This window comes from Periplaneta americana, chromosome 11, assembly GCF_040183065.1.
Source record: "Periplaneta americana isolate PAMFEO1 chromosome 11, P.americana_PAMFEO1_priV1, whole genome shotgun sequence".
NCBI classification, from domain to species: domain Eukaryota; kingdom Metazoa; phylum Arthropoda; class Insecta; order Blattodea; family Blattidae; genus Periplaneta; species Periplaneta americana.
Window position 1 is genome coordinate 14,551,356 of NC_091127.1, and position 12,672 is coordinate 14,564,027.

The 12,672-nt window shown below is 35.4% G+C and overlaps 1 protein-coding gene across 1 annotated transcript; it reads right to left on the reverse strand.

Moving 5' to 3' along the window:
- Nucleotides 1-1,669: 1,669 nt before the first annotated feature.
- On the reverse strand, nucleotides 1,670-5,893 carry LOC138708587 (facilitated trehalose transporter Tret1-like). The gene is made up of 2 exons (XM_069838703.1): nucleotides 5,834-5,893; nucleotides 1,670-3,284 (listed from the first exon to the last, which is right to left on the reverse strand). The coding sequence occupies exons 1-2, from the start codon at nucleotides 5,877-5,879 to the stop codon at nucleotides 1,933-1,935; spliced, it is 1,398 nt and encodes a 465-aa protein (XP_069694804.1). The 5' UTR covers nucleotides 5,880-5,893; the 3' UTR covers nucleotides 1,670-1,932.
- Nucleotides 5,894-12,672: the final 6,779 nt, after the last annotated feature.

Below are 12,672 nucleotides of genomic sequence, written 5' to 3' on the forward strand. Positions count from 1 at the left end.
CATACATCGCTTACTATAGTTCATACGCTTTACAAGGCATATGAGGCGGGGACAAGCAGAGCTTGTATAGGGTGATTGGCACATGACAGGAATGCAACATCGATGTGCATTAATTGTATATTCGACACGTAACAGATTCTTTTTGTCTTCCTCTTTCTCTCCCACTAGCAGTTTGACAACAATGCAATAATCATCTTGCCAAATGCCATCTCGCTATGACCAGTCTCATCAATACTAAATAACCTAGCAGTTGATACAGCGCCATTAAATAACCAAATAAAAAAAATCACCTTCCATCACCAACCCTTTTCATGTAATTGTCTAGCATTAGGTCAAGAAAAAATTCAGTTAATTTTAATTTTGTTTTTGGATACAAAAAGTTAAATGTTATGTTTTATTTAACGACACTTGCAACTGCAGAGGTTATATCAGTGTCGCCGGATGTGCCGGAATTTTGTCCCGCAGGAGTTCTTTTACATGCCAGTAAATATACTGACCTGAGCCTGTCACATTTAAGCACACTTAAATGCCATCGACCTGGCCCGGGATCGAACCAAAAAAAAAGTTAAAGACAACTCATTTAGTTATGCATTCAACAGAAATAAAAAAGGAAATATATTTGTCTATTTATTTATTTATTCATGTAGGCATTTAAGCTTTATCTATCTATCTATCTATCTATCTATCTATCTATCTATCTATCTATCTATCTATCTATCTATCTATCTATCTATCTATCTATCTATCTATCTATCTATCTATCTATCTATCTATCTATCTATCTATCTATCTATCTATCTATCTATCTATCTATCTATCTATCTATCTATCTATCTATCTATCTATCTATCTATCTATCTACCTACCTACCTACCTACCTATCTATCTAACCTACCTACCTACCTACCTACCTACCTATCTATCTATCTATCTATCTATCTATCTATCTATCTATCTATCTATCTATCTATCTATCTATCTATCTATCTATCTATCTATCTATCTATCTCTATTTATCTGTATCTATCTGTCTGGCCACTCATTATGTAACTCTGTATGGTCTATGTTAAATAAAGTACAATATATTTTAAATTAATCCATTCTCAAATATAAATATCCTTTTTGGACGATTGTGTTTTTTTGCTATATTTATGGCTATTGTTGCTAGAAAGTTATAATTCCCACACAGAAACTTGTTGCTAAGGAAACCATTCTTCATAACATAACTATAAACTATACTGAAATAGACCCATTACAGTGTACTTATTGTTAGTTACCATTACAGTGCAGTTTTGCTAAGACTTTGGAATAATATTGCTCTAAATTTTCAATGAGAAATATATTGTATTTGCAATTTTTTAAAATATAATCGTGCAAAAAATTTTGTACAATATGCCCTGCTCGTTTTTCAAACTTTTGCTCAATTTTGTAAAAGCACTTCCCAACCGTGTATTGTAATATACTGTTGCAGCGCACATTTATATACAGAAAAGTATAATTTGTATTTCTAATGTTTTTTTCAGTTATATTCTGCTTTTAAGTTTTTCATCCCTTATCTCTTAAAATAGCCTACATAATTCACATGTGTGATTTCATATTGCAGGAGCATAATTTATAATAACAGGTGCCTTGTTAGTATTTTGCTAAAACATTTATTTCCACTTTCTTTCATCCCTTTGTATCGACGGATGCAATATGTCATTCATGGACAGGTTTTATCAGCTAATTATAATTTTAAGACACACTAATATTGTAATCACTTGTTAAATTAAATTCCAATGTATCATTTGGTATTTACAAAGATAATTTTATTTTTGCTTACATCTAAATACAACAGAATACTTGCTGCTTCAGCTGATAAATAATAAAATATCGAAGGATTTAGTAGCAACAGTAGTATTGAAGTTTCTCACAAATGTATATGACTAAATATTAGTCAGCATTTCTTCCCAGTTCTTTTTCAATTTCTTCAAGTGTTTTGCCTTTTGTTTCTATTACAATAAAGATCACAAAAAATACTGTAGCAACACAAAAACCAGCATATATAAAGAATGATACATAATGAGGTGTCTCTTCTTCAAATTTTTCGAATGTTACAGTAATTATGAATGCGAATCCCCAATTTACAAAGGCTGCAATAGATCCACATATTCCTTTCAGTTCTTTTGGAAATAGCTCTCCCATCATGGCCCAAGGAATGGGACCACAGCCAAACGAGAAGAACAGCAGATATGCACAGAAGAATATAATGGGTAGTGCTCTGAGACCTGTATTAATTTCACTGTCTTTGACAGAATCCAGGTAAATGTACCAACCGCCAACTGCACACAGACATATTGCCATTCCACCGAATGAGAGGTTGAGTAACAATTTTCTACCAACTCTGTCTATTACAAGAGCTGAAACCAAAGTACCCACAATTTGGACTACTCCAAGAATGATGGAAGATTCGATTGGTGAAAGAGCAGAATTGGACTTCTCAAATTCACTAGCGCTGTAGAACATGATGACATTGATACCACTCACCTGCTGAAAAATATGGAGACCCAGACTAATGAGCATTGACTTCAGCATTGCTGTAGATTTAAACAAATCTTTAATTGATACTTTTGTATCTTTAATTTCTTTTAATGCACTTTCGATTTCTTGCATTTCACTAGAAATATCAAAATCCTTGCCTCTGTACCACTGTAAGGATTTGCTGGCTGCTTCGTTTTTGTCTTTCATCATGAGGAATCTTGGAGTTTCGGGCATGAAAACAAAGAGTATAATGAAGACGATAGGAAAGACCGCAGACACTCCACTGTTGATGATATAGTTGCTGCAAAGTCCAAGGATAAACTGTACAGCAATACCAATGACAAGGAAGAGTTGAAAGCACACGCCTAGGGTGCCCCTTATTCTGGGCTCAGTGATCTCCCCAACGTAGATGGGGGCTGCAACACAGAATGCCGCACTAGAGAAGCCCATGAGGAATCTCCCTACAATCCAGGCCCAGGCATTGAAGGTTACTGCGACAATGATGAAAGAGATGGTGACCAGTGGGGCAGCAATGAACATGATCCACTTGCGTCCAATGCGGTCCAGGAGGAAGCCAACTGGAAACATCACAGAGCAAGCTCCGAGTGGCATTATAGATGCGATCCAGAAGAAATTGTCCAAAATTGTTTCAGCATTGTCTCTGTCAGCGCTTGAGTTAGTGGTTCTGTTGAGTTCTTTGACTGCATTTTGTACAGGGCTGGACCAGCCTACGGACAGTCCCAGAGTGAATCCACCAAGCATGGCTGCAACAAATTAGTGTCATTTTGAATGCTGGAAACAGTGGTGTTAAACTTTGGAAGAATAAGAAGTTTTCATTGTGTGTTAGTAGGCACTAGTCAATTTAGAAAGAAGTGAAGGAATAATTACTGATCTTACAATTAATTACTTATGACCAATGAGCGTTCCTTTTTGAACATTTTCTGTATATTTATTTTTAATTCCTTCATGTTTCTCAAATTGAACAATAATTGTCAAAAGTGATCATGAAAAAGCTACATTGGAATTACAAACCGATATTTGTATTGCATACACAAAATATTAAGGTTGGATAAAAAGTAATGGTAACAGTTCGATATTTCTGACATGGCTTTATTCACAGGGGTACAACATTTACGTACCTTCTATATAGTCGCCCCCCTTATTTATTACCTTTTGCCAAATCTTTTGGAAGGCGTCGTACACCATCAGCGCGTCCATCTTTGTTGATGTTCCGTATTGACCGCCCTATAGCACGGGTAAGTTCATATCTGGTATTGTACCGGGTCCCTTGCAGTGGTTCTTTCACTTTGGTGAAAAGATTGTAATCGCATGGACTCATATCGGGTGAGTACGGTGGATGTTCCAGAATCTCCCATTGCCAGCGGTGCAAGAGGTCCTTGACAGCAGCAGCGTTGTGACTCCTTGCATTATCATGAAGAATGATGGGATTCTGTACCACGAAGTGTTGTCGTTTTCTCCTGAGGGCTGGACGAAGGTGGTGCTGCAGGAACCTGCAGTAGTAGTCCGCGTTTGCCATCTGCCTTGGAGGTACAGCGTGGTGCAGTATTACCCCATCAATGTCATACGCCACAATGAACATCACCGTCACAGCACTTTGTGTAGGGTGCAATTTCTTCAGACGAGAAGAACCTGGATGCTTCCATTCATTTGATTGACGTTTCAAGTTTGGTTGGTTCTTACGAGCGAGCCCAGGTTTCGTCCATAGCGACGATTCGTCCAAGAAAGTCGTCATCTTTCCTTTGGTACCGGTCCAACAAGACCTGTGTGACTGCATAGCGGTGCCTTTGTTAAACCTCGGAAATTTCATGGGGTATCCAACGCCCTGTAATTTTGCGGTAACCCAGAATGTCTTGCAGAATGTAGAGCACAGTTTTGTGACATACTCCGACTTCCGCTGCTAACTCACGCTCAGTCCATCGGTGATCAGCGTCCAACAGGGAAGCAAGGAATTGAACTGTGTTGTCCTCCATGTAGGGTTGTCCTGAACGGCATCCCTGCCTTCCCGGAACGCTTTAACCCATGGTGCCACTGTGCGATATGGCAACGCTGCATCGGCACATGCTTCACGCAGTCCCTGAAAACATTCTTGTGCACTACGACCTCGTGTCACTTCAATTTTGATCCAGGAACGTTGCTCTAGTTTTGTAAATGTGATCTTAGGGCGCTCACACTATCCCTATGAAAGTCAACGTTCTACACACTGCAGTAGATTGACAGAGTACTGTCGCCGCGGGCTGCACTAACTCATCTAACAGTCCTTGTTCATGTCCACACAGCTGGCAGCTGTCGAATCCACCATCATCACGTGACAGCAGTGTTGCCATAACTTTTTATCCAACCTATGTAGATAAATTCAACAATGTAGGGGAGACTGTTGTATCTTGAACCATTTTTTATTTCTGATTTTTGCTGCTACCTAGCCGACTCAAACTGAAGTAGATTGTAGAGAAAGCCACTAGGTAGCTCTGGTCATAGTTTCGGTTTGACTTATTACAAAGTGTGAGTTCTGTGAACGAATCAATTTTTTTGGTACCAAAAGTAAATATTTCGTTCATTGGTATATGTTTTCTAACGCGAAACCAAATCGTATTTGTAACTATCAATGAAGTACAGTGTGTTCCCTATCATCTGGTGAGTAAATACATATGTTAATTCCCATTATTTATTCTCATCTCTAGTTTAGGCAGCCATATTTGTTAAAATGTGCACCCTCTTGTACCTTAGATCACATAACATCTTGTACCAAGGTACATGATGCTATCAGTTTTTGTTTTTCTTTTACTTTATGATCATGCCACGAAGTAAGTCTGGGATTAAGAGGACCCCAATTGATCCGATTGCCTGAAGAAAGCTGTTGAAGCAGTTACGACTCCAGGAAATAAAATCTCAATCAGAAAAGCCTGCAAATGTTGGGAAATACAGTTTTTTTAATTATTGTGAGTTTTTACAGTCATATTTCCACTTATATTCCCTTTGTTCCAATGTTCCAAGGTACAAGAGGATATGATCCAAGGTACTAGAACCTTTTTGTACCGTGAAACACTACATATCCTTCATTTTATTTTCTTCATTCTTAATAGATCTGTAAAACATGAAAATACCTGTAGGAAGTTGTAAAGGAATCTTCAATAATTATTTCAAGCATTTTTTTCATTTAAACAATTTCATTTCCTAAAATTAAAAAAAAGTGAAATGTGAAGAGTGATTCAAGGTATAACAGTCTCCCCTTCCCATCTCACTTATTTCACATATCTACTCCATTAATCCATATAATTATTTAAAAGTAACGTACCAATTAATGCTCCCACTATTTGAGGTGCTAAACTAGCTTCTGCCATCTTCCAGTCCGAGAATTTTCCTGAAATCCAAATAATGTTATTATGGCAGTTATAAAATTTGTTGAAAATATGCATAAGTCGTGATTTCCTTATGAACAGCAAATGAAATGTCTCATAGTAAGTGATACAAGTCTCCTCTGCAGTGAATAAGTGGTCAGACCTTCAGTCTGTCAGTCACGCAGGTGATCTGGCTCTGATTTCTGAGCAGGCCTGGGATTTTTAATTTTTCGGGGTTTTCCAGTTTCTCCATATTAGGCATCTACATCATTGTCGTCATTCCATAGCATTCCACAAATGCTGGCTGACAATGCACAATATATCCAATAAGGTCGCAGTGCTGCGTCACAGTGGCCCCCTCTTTCAAATTCAATTGCATTCAGGTGATACAATTCTGTGGTGTTTGGTCAGAACATAACTTCAAAAATGGCCTTTTTTTTAGATGAAAATGCTGCCCTATATAAAAAATAGTTCTCTTTTGTTTGGTATAGCCATGATATCTTCATCTATTCTTATGTTATTTTCATTCACATTTCTATGTAAACTAGAGTTATGATTTGTATAGAAAAAGTGAAAATAAAAATTCTTGTATCTCAAAACAGGTGTTTCGGAGTTATGTTTTGACCGACACCACAGAATTATCCACATGCAGTGGCGTGTGCAGAATTTTGTCAATTACAATTTACATTATCAGTATTTAAACTTTTGTTTATTATTATTATTATTATTATTATTATTATTATTATTATTATTATCAGCTGACCTTACGTAAGGGAATGTGAAACTATTCCGGGAAAAACTTCACGACAACATCATCATGCTGCTGTTGTGAAAAAACATTTGTCAATGTGAAATTTTTACTAACCTCTCGAGAATCACTACGCAACTTTTTGCTAAAAAAATTATAAAGTCGAGCTTTGCGGTAGCTTGTATCAAAGAACCAGGAATGACAATGTGAAATTTATATTAAAAATGTAAGTATCAAATGCACAAAACATTAAATGAATGTTTCACAATAAAATCAGAACTCAAACTAACAGACGGGTGAATACCACTCGTAAAATTAGTTTAAAATCGACAGTGAACAATATTAAACAGCATCTGCACTGCAGAACTGTCAAAATAAAAATGTAGAATAAATATGGGAAAGTCTTGCTATTATTCGGTTATCCAGTCTGCTCTCAAAAAACCTGAAAGTTAGAATTTGTAAAATAGTTACCGGTATATTACCGGTTGTTCTGTATGGTTGTGAAACTTGGACTCTCATTTTGAGAGAGGCAAGAAATGGATTCGGAACACCTCAAAATCTGTGCTTCAGTGGTTGGTCATGATAATATCTTTGAAAAATATTGGAGTGCAAGAGGTCAAATGACTTTATTGTCAAACGCCCGGCATTAGAAAACAACAACAACATTTTGAGAGAGGAACAGAAGTTAAGATTGTTCGGAATAAGGTGCTTAAAAAATATTTGGGGCTAAGAGGGATGAAGTTACAGGAGAATGGAGAAAGTTACACAACGCAGAACTGCATGCATTGTATTCTTCATCTGACATAATTAGGAACTTTAAATCCAGATGTTTGAGATGGACAGAGCATGTAGCACGTATGGGCGAATCCAGAAATGCATAAAGAGTGTTAGTTGGGAGGCCAAGACGTAGATGGGAGGATAATATTAAAATGGATTAGATGGAGTTGGGATGTGATGGTCGGGACTGGATTAATCTTGCTGAGGATAGGAACCAATGGCAGGTTTATATGAGGGCGACAATGAACCTCCGGATTCTGTAAAAGCCATTTGTAAGTATGTGCTTTTACTTGGGTGGTGTACATTTTTTAAGTTATCTCTCTCTCGGGAATTAAAAGGAAATTTGGAATAATTCAGGTTTTGGATACTTCGTAAATTCAGTGAAAAAGACCAAAGTAATTCTTGAAATAATATAAGAATCACCACGAGTTTGCGTTAAAATATTCAGTGAAAATGTTCTGCTGAATAGGAAGTTTATGAAAGTTGTTCGTCTGTTTTATTGTATTTAGGAAAAAAATTGCCCTTTCGAAGATGTGAGCAGGTTTCATCATATAATTGCGATACTAAAAGAACTGGTCAATACACTGTTTTAGTAAGTTTAGCGAAATTAAATTTATATTCAACTGAAAGTGAAGTACAATACAGTATGAATTAATTGAATGTATATGAATAAAATTCTAACAAATTATACCGGAAATTTTGCTTAGAAATTTTTTTGTTGTTCTGTATTTTCTTTATTTCATGCAGTATACAACAAATTCAATATAGATTTGCATTTCACATCATAGCCTAATTAGACAATGAAACAAACATATTTACACGTTAACATCCTCGTACAACACAACTTCTATAAAGCATACTTTTTTGCTCTTCTTGGTAGTAGGCCTATGTTGACCCAAAATATTTTGAAATGTCTTTACATTGTTGATATTACAAATAACATACAATTCGAAAATATTTTCTATAAGAATTCATTCTTAGCGAATTTCAATAAACTTTCGAACAGCTTTCCAATAATTCTTAATTCGTCAGTTTGCCACTAATAACAAAAGTAATTGATTCGAGTTCTGCTTCATGTTTCCAACGATACTTAAATACATTGTTAAGATAAATAAATAATGATTACAACGAGAAATTCCCTACATACTGGTTCTTAAGCAGGCCTTGGAATATAGTGCATGAAAGACTGTACCTTTGTTATGCAGAACATACAAACTTTGTTTGCTAGCATGCTGAAATCGAATTATATAATTTTAGATAATGTTAGATTCTCATTGAAAGTATACAGTACTTTAATACTGAAAAACTGCTATCAATATTTATTCTCACGTTACATATTGTAATACAAAAAAACATGCTGCAGGAAACTTTTCGTAGTATATTGTAAACTAATGGTATAGGTGCAAATCAAGCTTTCAGGTATAATTCCCTGTAAAATTGATTTCAATAATTTCCAATTGGATCGGTATCTGGTAGAGTTCCCGGGTAGCTCAGTTGGTAGAGCGTTGGTACGTTTAACCAAAGGTCCCCGGTTCGATACCCTGCCCCAGAATAATTTTTCCCTCGAAATTAATGGTAAAGGTGTTTGGTGTGTGTGTGTGTGTGTGTGTGTGCGTGCGTGCGTGCGTGCGTGCGTGAGTGCGTGCGTGCGTGCGTGCGTGCGTGCGTGCAGGGTTTAGAAAGTACCTGACAATGCCGCTGCTGTCAACTCTCTTGAAACTCATTCTCGGAAGTCTTATTTAATAACATGCAAAATTATGATAAGCAATCATGCAAGGCATACCTATACAAACGCTTTATAAGGTGAACTGGAGCTGTCGATTGCTGATGATGGGTCCTTCAACAAATCCCAACTTTTCTCTCTCTCAATGGATAGAATTGCTAGATTACAAAGCCTTGTGCTTGACATGATTGTCGAATTTTTCTTCGTTTCAGAGCTTTGAAAAGTTTTACATCATTGTCTTAGTGAAGGACGAACATTTCCTAATATCCATGTTTGGAGACTAAAGTGCTTCCGATAATGAATTTGCAAGAGCAAGAATATCGTCTAAACATTCCAAATAAAATAAGGTGTCATATTTTTCTAGCTGATGTAACAATTCAGTAGCCTCCATGGCTTCCTTCTTTTTATCGCTGCCAGACAATTTTTTAGGCCAAATCCAACACAGTTAAATTGGCTCTTGAAGAAATGAACGCATTTTTGACTTCTTACCTTAATGCTATCGACTGTAACTATTGCTCTGGATCCATGGTTTAGTTTTAATGTTGAGTATTTTCCATTTAAAAAACGCAAAATTCGCATATTTTTTTGGGTGGGCCTGGGCCCACCTGGCCCACCCACTGTTCTCTGCTTGTTTGCCTGAAGCACCTGCCCATAGAACATCCCACTATTCATCCTCTTTTACTATCTCAATCCCCGTGAATGGAATTCTCTACCTCAGAAGTTTAGGGGCTGCCAGACAATAACCACTTTCAAGAAAAGGCTAAACGATTTCTTATGGGCGCAGTCAAATTGAAGTTATAATTGTGATCGAGTTTAATAATTTAATTTAATTTAGGTATGACTATCATTACTATTAATATTATTATTATTATTATTATTATTATTATTATTATTATTATTATTATTATTACATAATTATTTTATTGGTGTGAAGATGAAAAGAATTGTCATTGTATTATATTAATTATGTATTATATTGTCTTGTAGTATTGTATTGCTTTGAATAGTATTGTATTGTATTGTATTGTATTAATTATGTTATATTCATAGCATTGTAGTAATTTTCTATCATACTGCTTGAGTGGAATGGCCTTAACTCTGTCAGTTAAAATAAGCCATTATTATTATTATTATTATTATTATTATTATTATTATTATTATTATTATTATTATTATTATTATTATTAAATTTTGATAAAGTTGAAACTATCTATTCGACGCTTAAGAATCTGTTGTACCTACCGTTATCTCTTATTTTCAACAAGCTGTTACATTCAGAGATTCTAAAGCAGTTATTATTAGACCGACAGCTATAACAACCAATCTGTACTCTAAAAAAAAGCACATTGTTGGAAAACTATACACCATCTGGTGAAGTTGTGGATTATGTGGTAATGAAGCTGCTGACCATCTTGCTAAGAAGGGAAGTAAAATCTTACAAAACCCCATGTCAGCTTTATCATTTTTGACAGTCAATATATTAATCAATATACACTGGTGGCCATAATTCTGGAAACTTTTTGTGTTTGTATTGAATTGTCATTACATCTGTTTTTATTCACACATTAATACAGTTTAAAATGTTACTCGTGACTGAAAGCATCAAACAAACATTCAAACATTGTCTAATCTATTTTTATAGAAAATACGTGGCTTTATATCATAATATGTATGAGAAAACATATATTTATACATTAACAGTTAGAAACTCTTTCGTGTTATTTTTTCATTCACTCTGTAAACAGTTGGTACTTTGTGGGATAACCTTTATTTTTAGTGAAGGCACCAATTCTGTGGGACATTGAGTCCACAAGAAGTTTCAGTTCTTCCTTGCTGATGATCCGAAACCAGCTGTGGATAGTGGCATCAATGAATTGAGTTTTTCTGCTAGAATTTTTTTAGACACCAAATTTTTTAACCTTGACCACAAGTTTTCAATTGGATTAAGGTAAGGACTATTCCCAGGTCACTTCATCACCTTGATGTTTTTCTGTTGAAACCATTGCATAACACTTTTGGCAGTATGGCATGGATCACCATCTTGTTGAAATACAAAATCATCACAATTTGGGTGTAAGACAGTAATGGATAATATCAATTTCACTTCCAGCATATCTTTTCTGCATTTTTCCGTGTACAAGTTCCCTTGAAAAATCTGAATTCTTCGTACTCCATTCCTGGATATGCATCCCAGATCATGACAGCAACAGGATGTTTCATGGTTGCGATGAGGCACTCAGAATTCAAAGCTTCTCCATTTCGTCGACGAATGTATTTGATTCCTTCACTTACAAACATAGAAATCCTTGTTTCATCGCTCCATATCACTTTCGCACAGTCATCACTGGTCCATGGTTGATGATTTTGCACCAATTTACACGATTTTATAGTTGTCTTTTGTTGAGAAATGGCTTTTTTCTGAGTGCTCTTGCTTTCAGTTCAATGTGGAATAACTTCGTTTGAAGAGTTCTCGCAGAAATATTACATCCACTGCTGTGTAAAACTTCCTGTACCTCTTTAGAATATTTCATTCCATCTTTCGATGCCAATCGACAAATCTGCCTCACATCTCATGGACTTACTTTAGGTTTTCTACCAGTCCTAGGTGCTGTTTTACAAGATTTTGTGGATTTCAACCTCAGTCATACTTTCTGGACGCCAGACACTGTAACATCATTACCAAGCATCCTTGCAATTTCCTTGAATGTGTAGCCTTCTTCTCGAAGTATGACTGCCCTACTTCGATTAGAAGGTGTTCAGTCCTTTCGTGGAACCATTGTGATAAAATTATCAATAAAGTTTGTGGTAAAGCAATCAGGTGATAACCGGACGAAATTTTGTTAGACTAATGATAGAAACACACTAATAATGTCCATAATTAATGCTAACAGAGCTCAAAAATGCTCCTAATGATCTAAAATAATCTTAAAATGAACAGTGGACAAAATTTTTATTACAATAAATAATGGGAAATTATAATGAAATCTGAAATTAATATTTAGTTCTTAAACGATTAGAATATAATTCCCCACAAAATGACTATTTATTGTTAAAATATTAAGAATTTAATAAAATACCTTTATTAAAACTCCATAATTGACGAATCAGTCATGAGTAATATTTTAAAAAGTATAAATCTGTGAATAAATACAGATAATATAATACTTCATTACAAAAACAAAAAGTTTCCAGAATTATGGCCACCAGTGTATACAACTATGCTACCGAGGCCAACACCAGAAGAATGAAGTGTTCATTCTCCCACTACGTACAGATAGAGCTCCAAGATAATAGCTTATGGTACAGGTAGTACTATGTAATTATCAGTGATGTTGTATCTGCTTTCATAATTTTGTGATATTTTAACATGAAGACTGGCTGTAGATATGGATATTCTATTTCAGAAATGCTATTTCGTTGTTCATACCTTTACTTGATTCAATTGATACTACTTAGGGAATTTTGAAAACCTAGGATTTATAGTTAGTATTTTATTTGTAAATGATCTGAGTGCATCACAAAACCATTGCGGAAATTATAGCAAACAT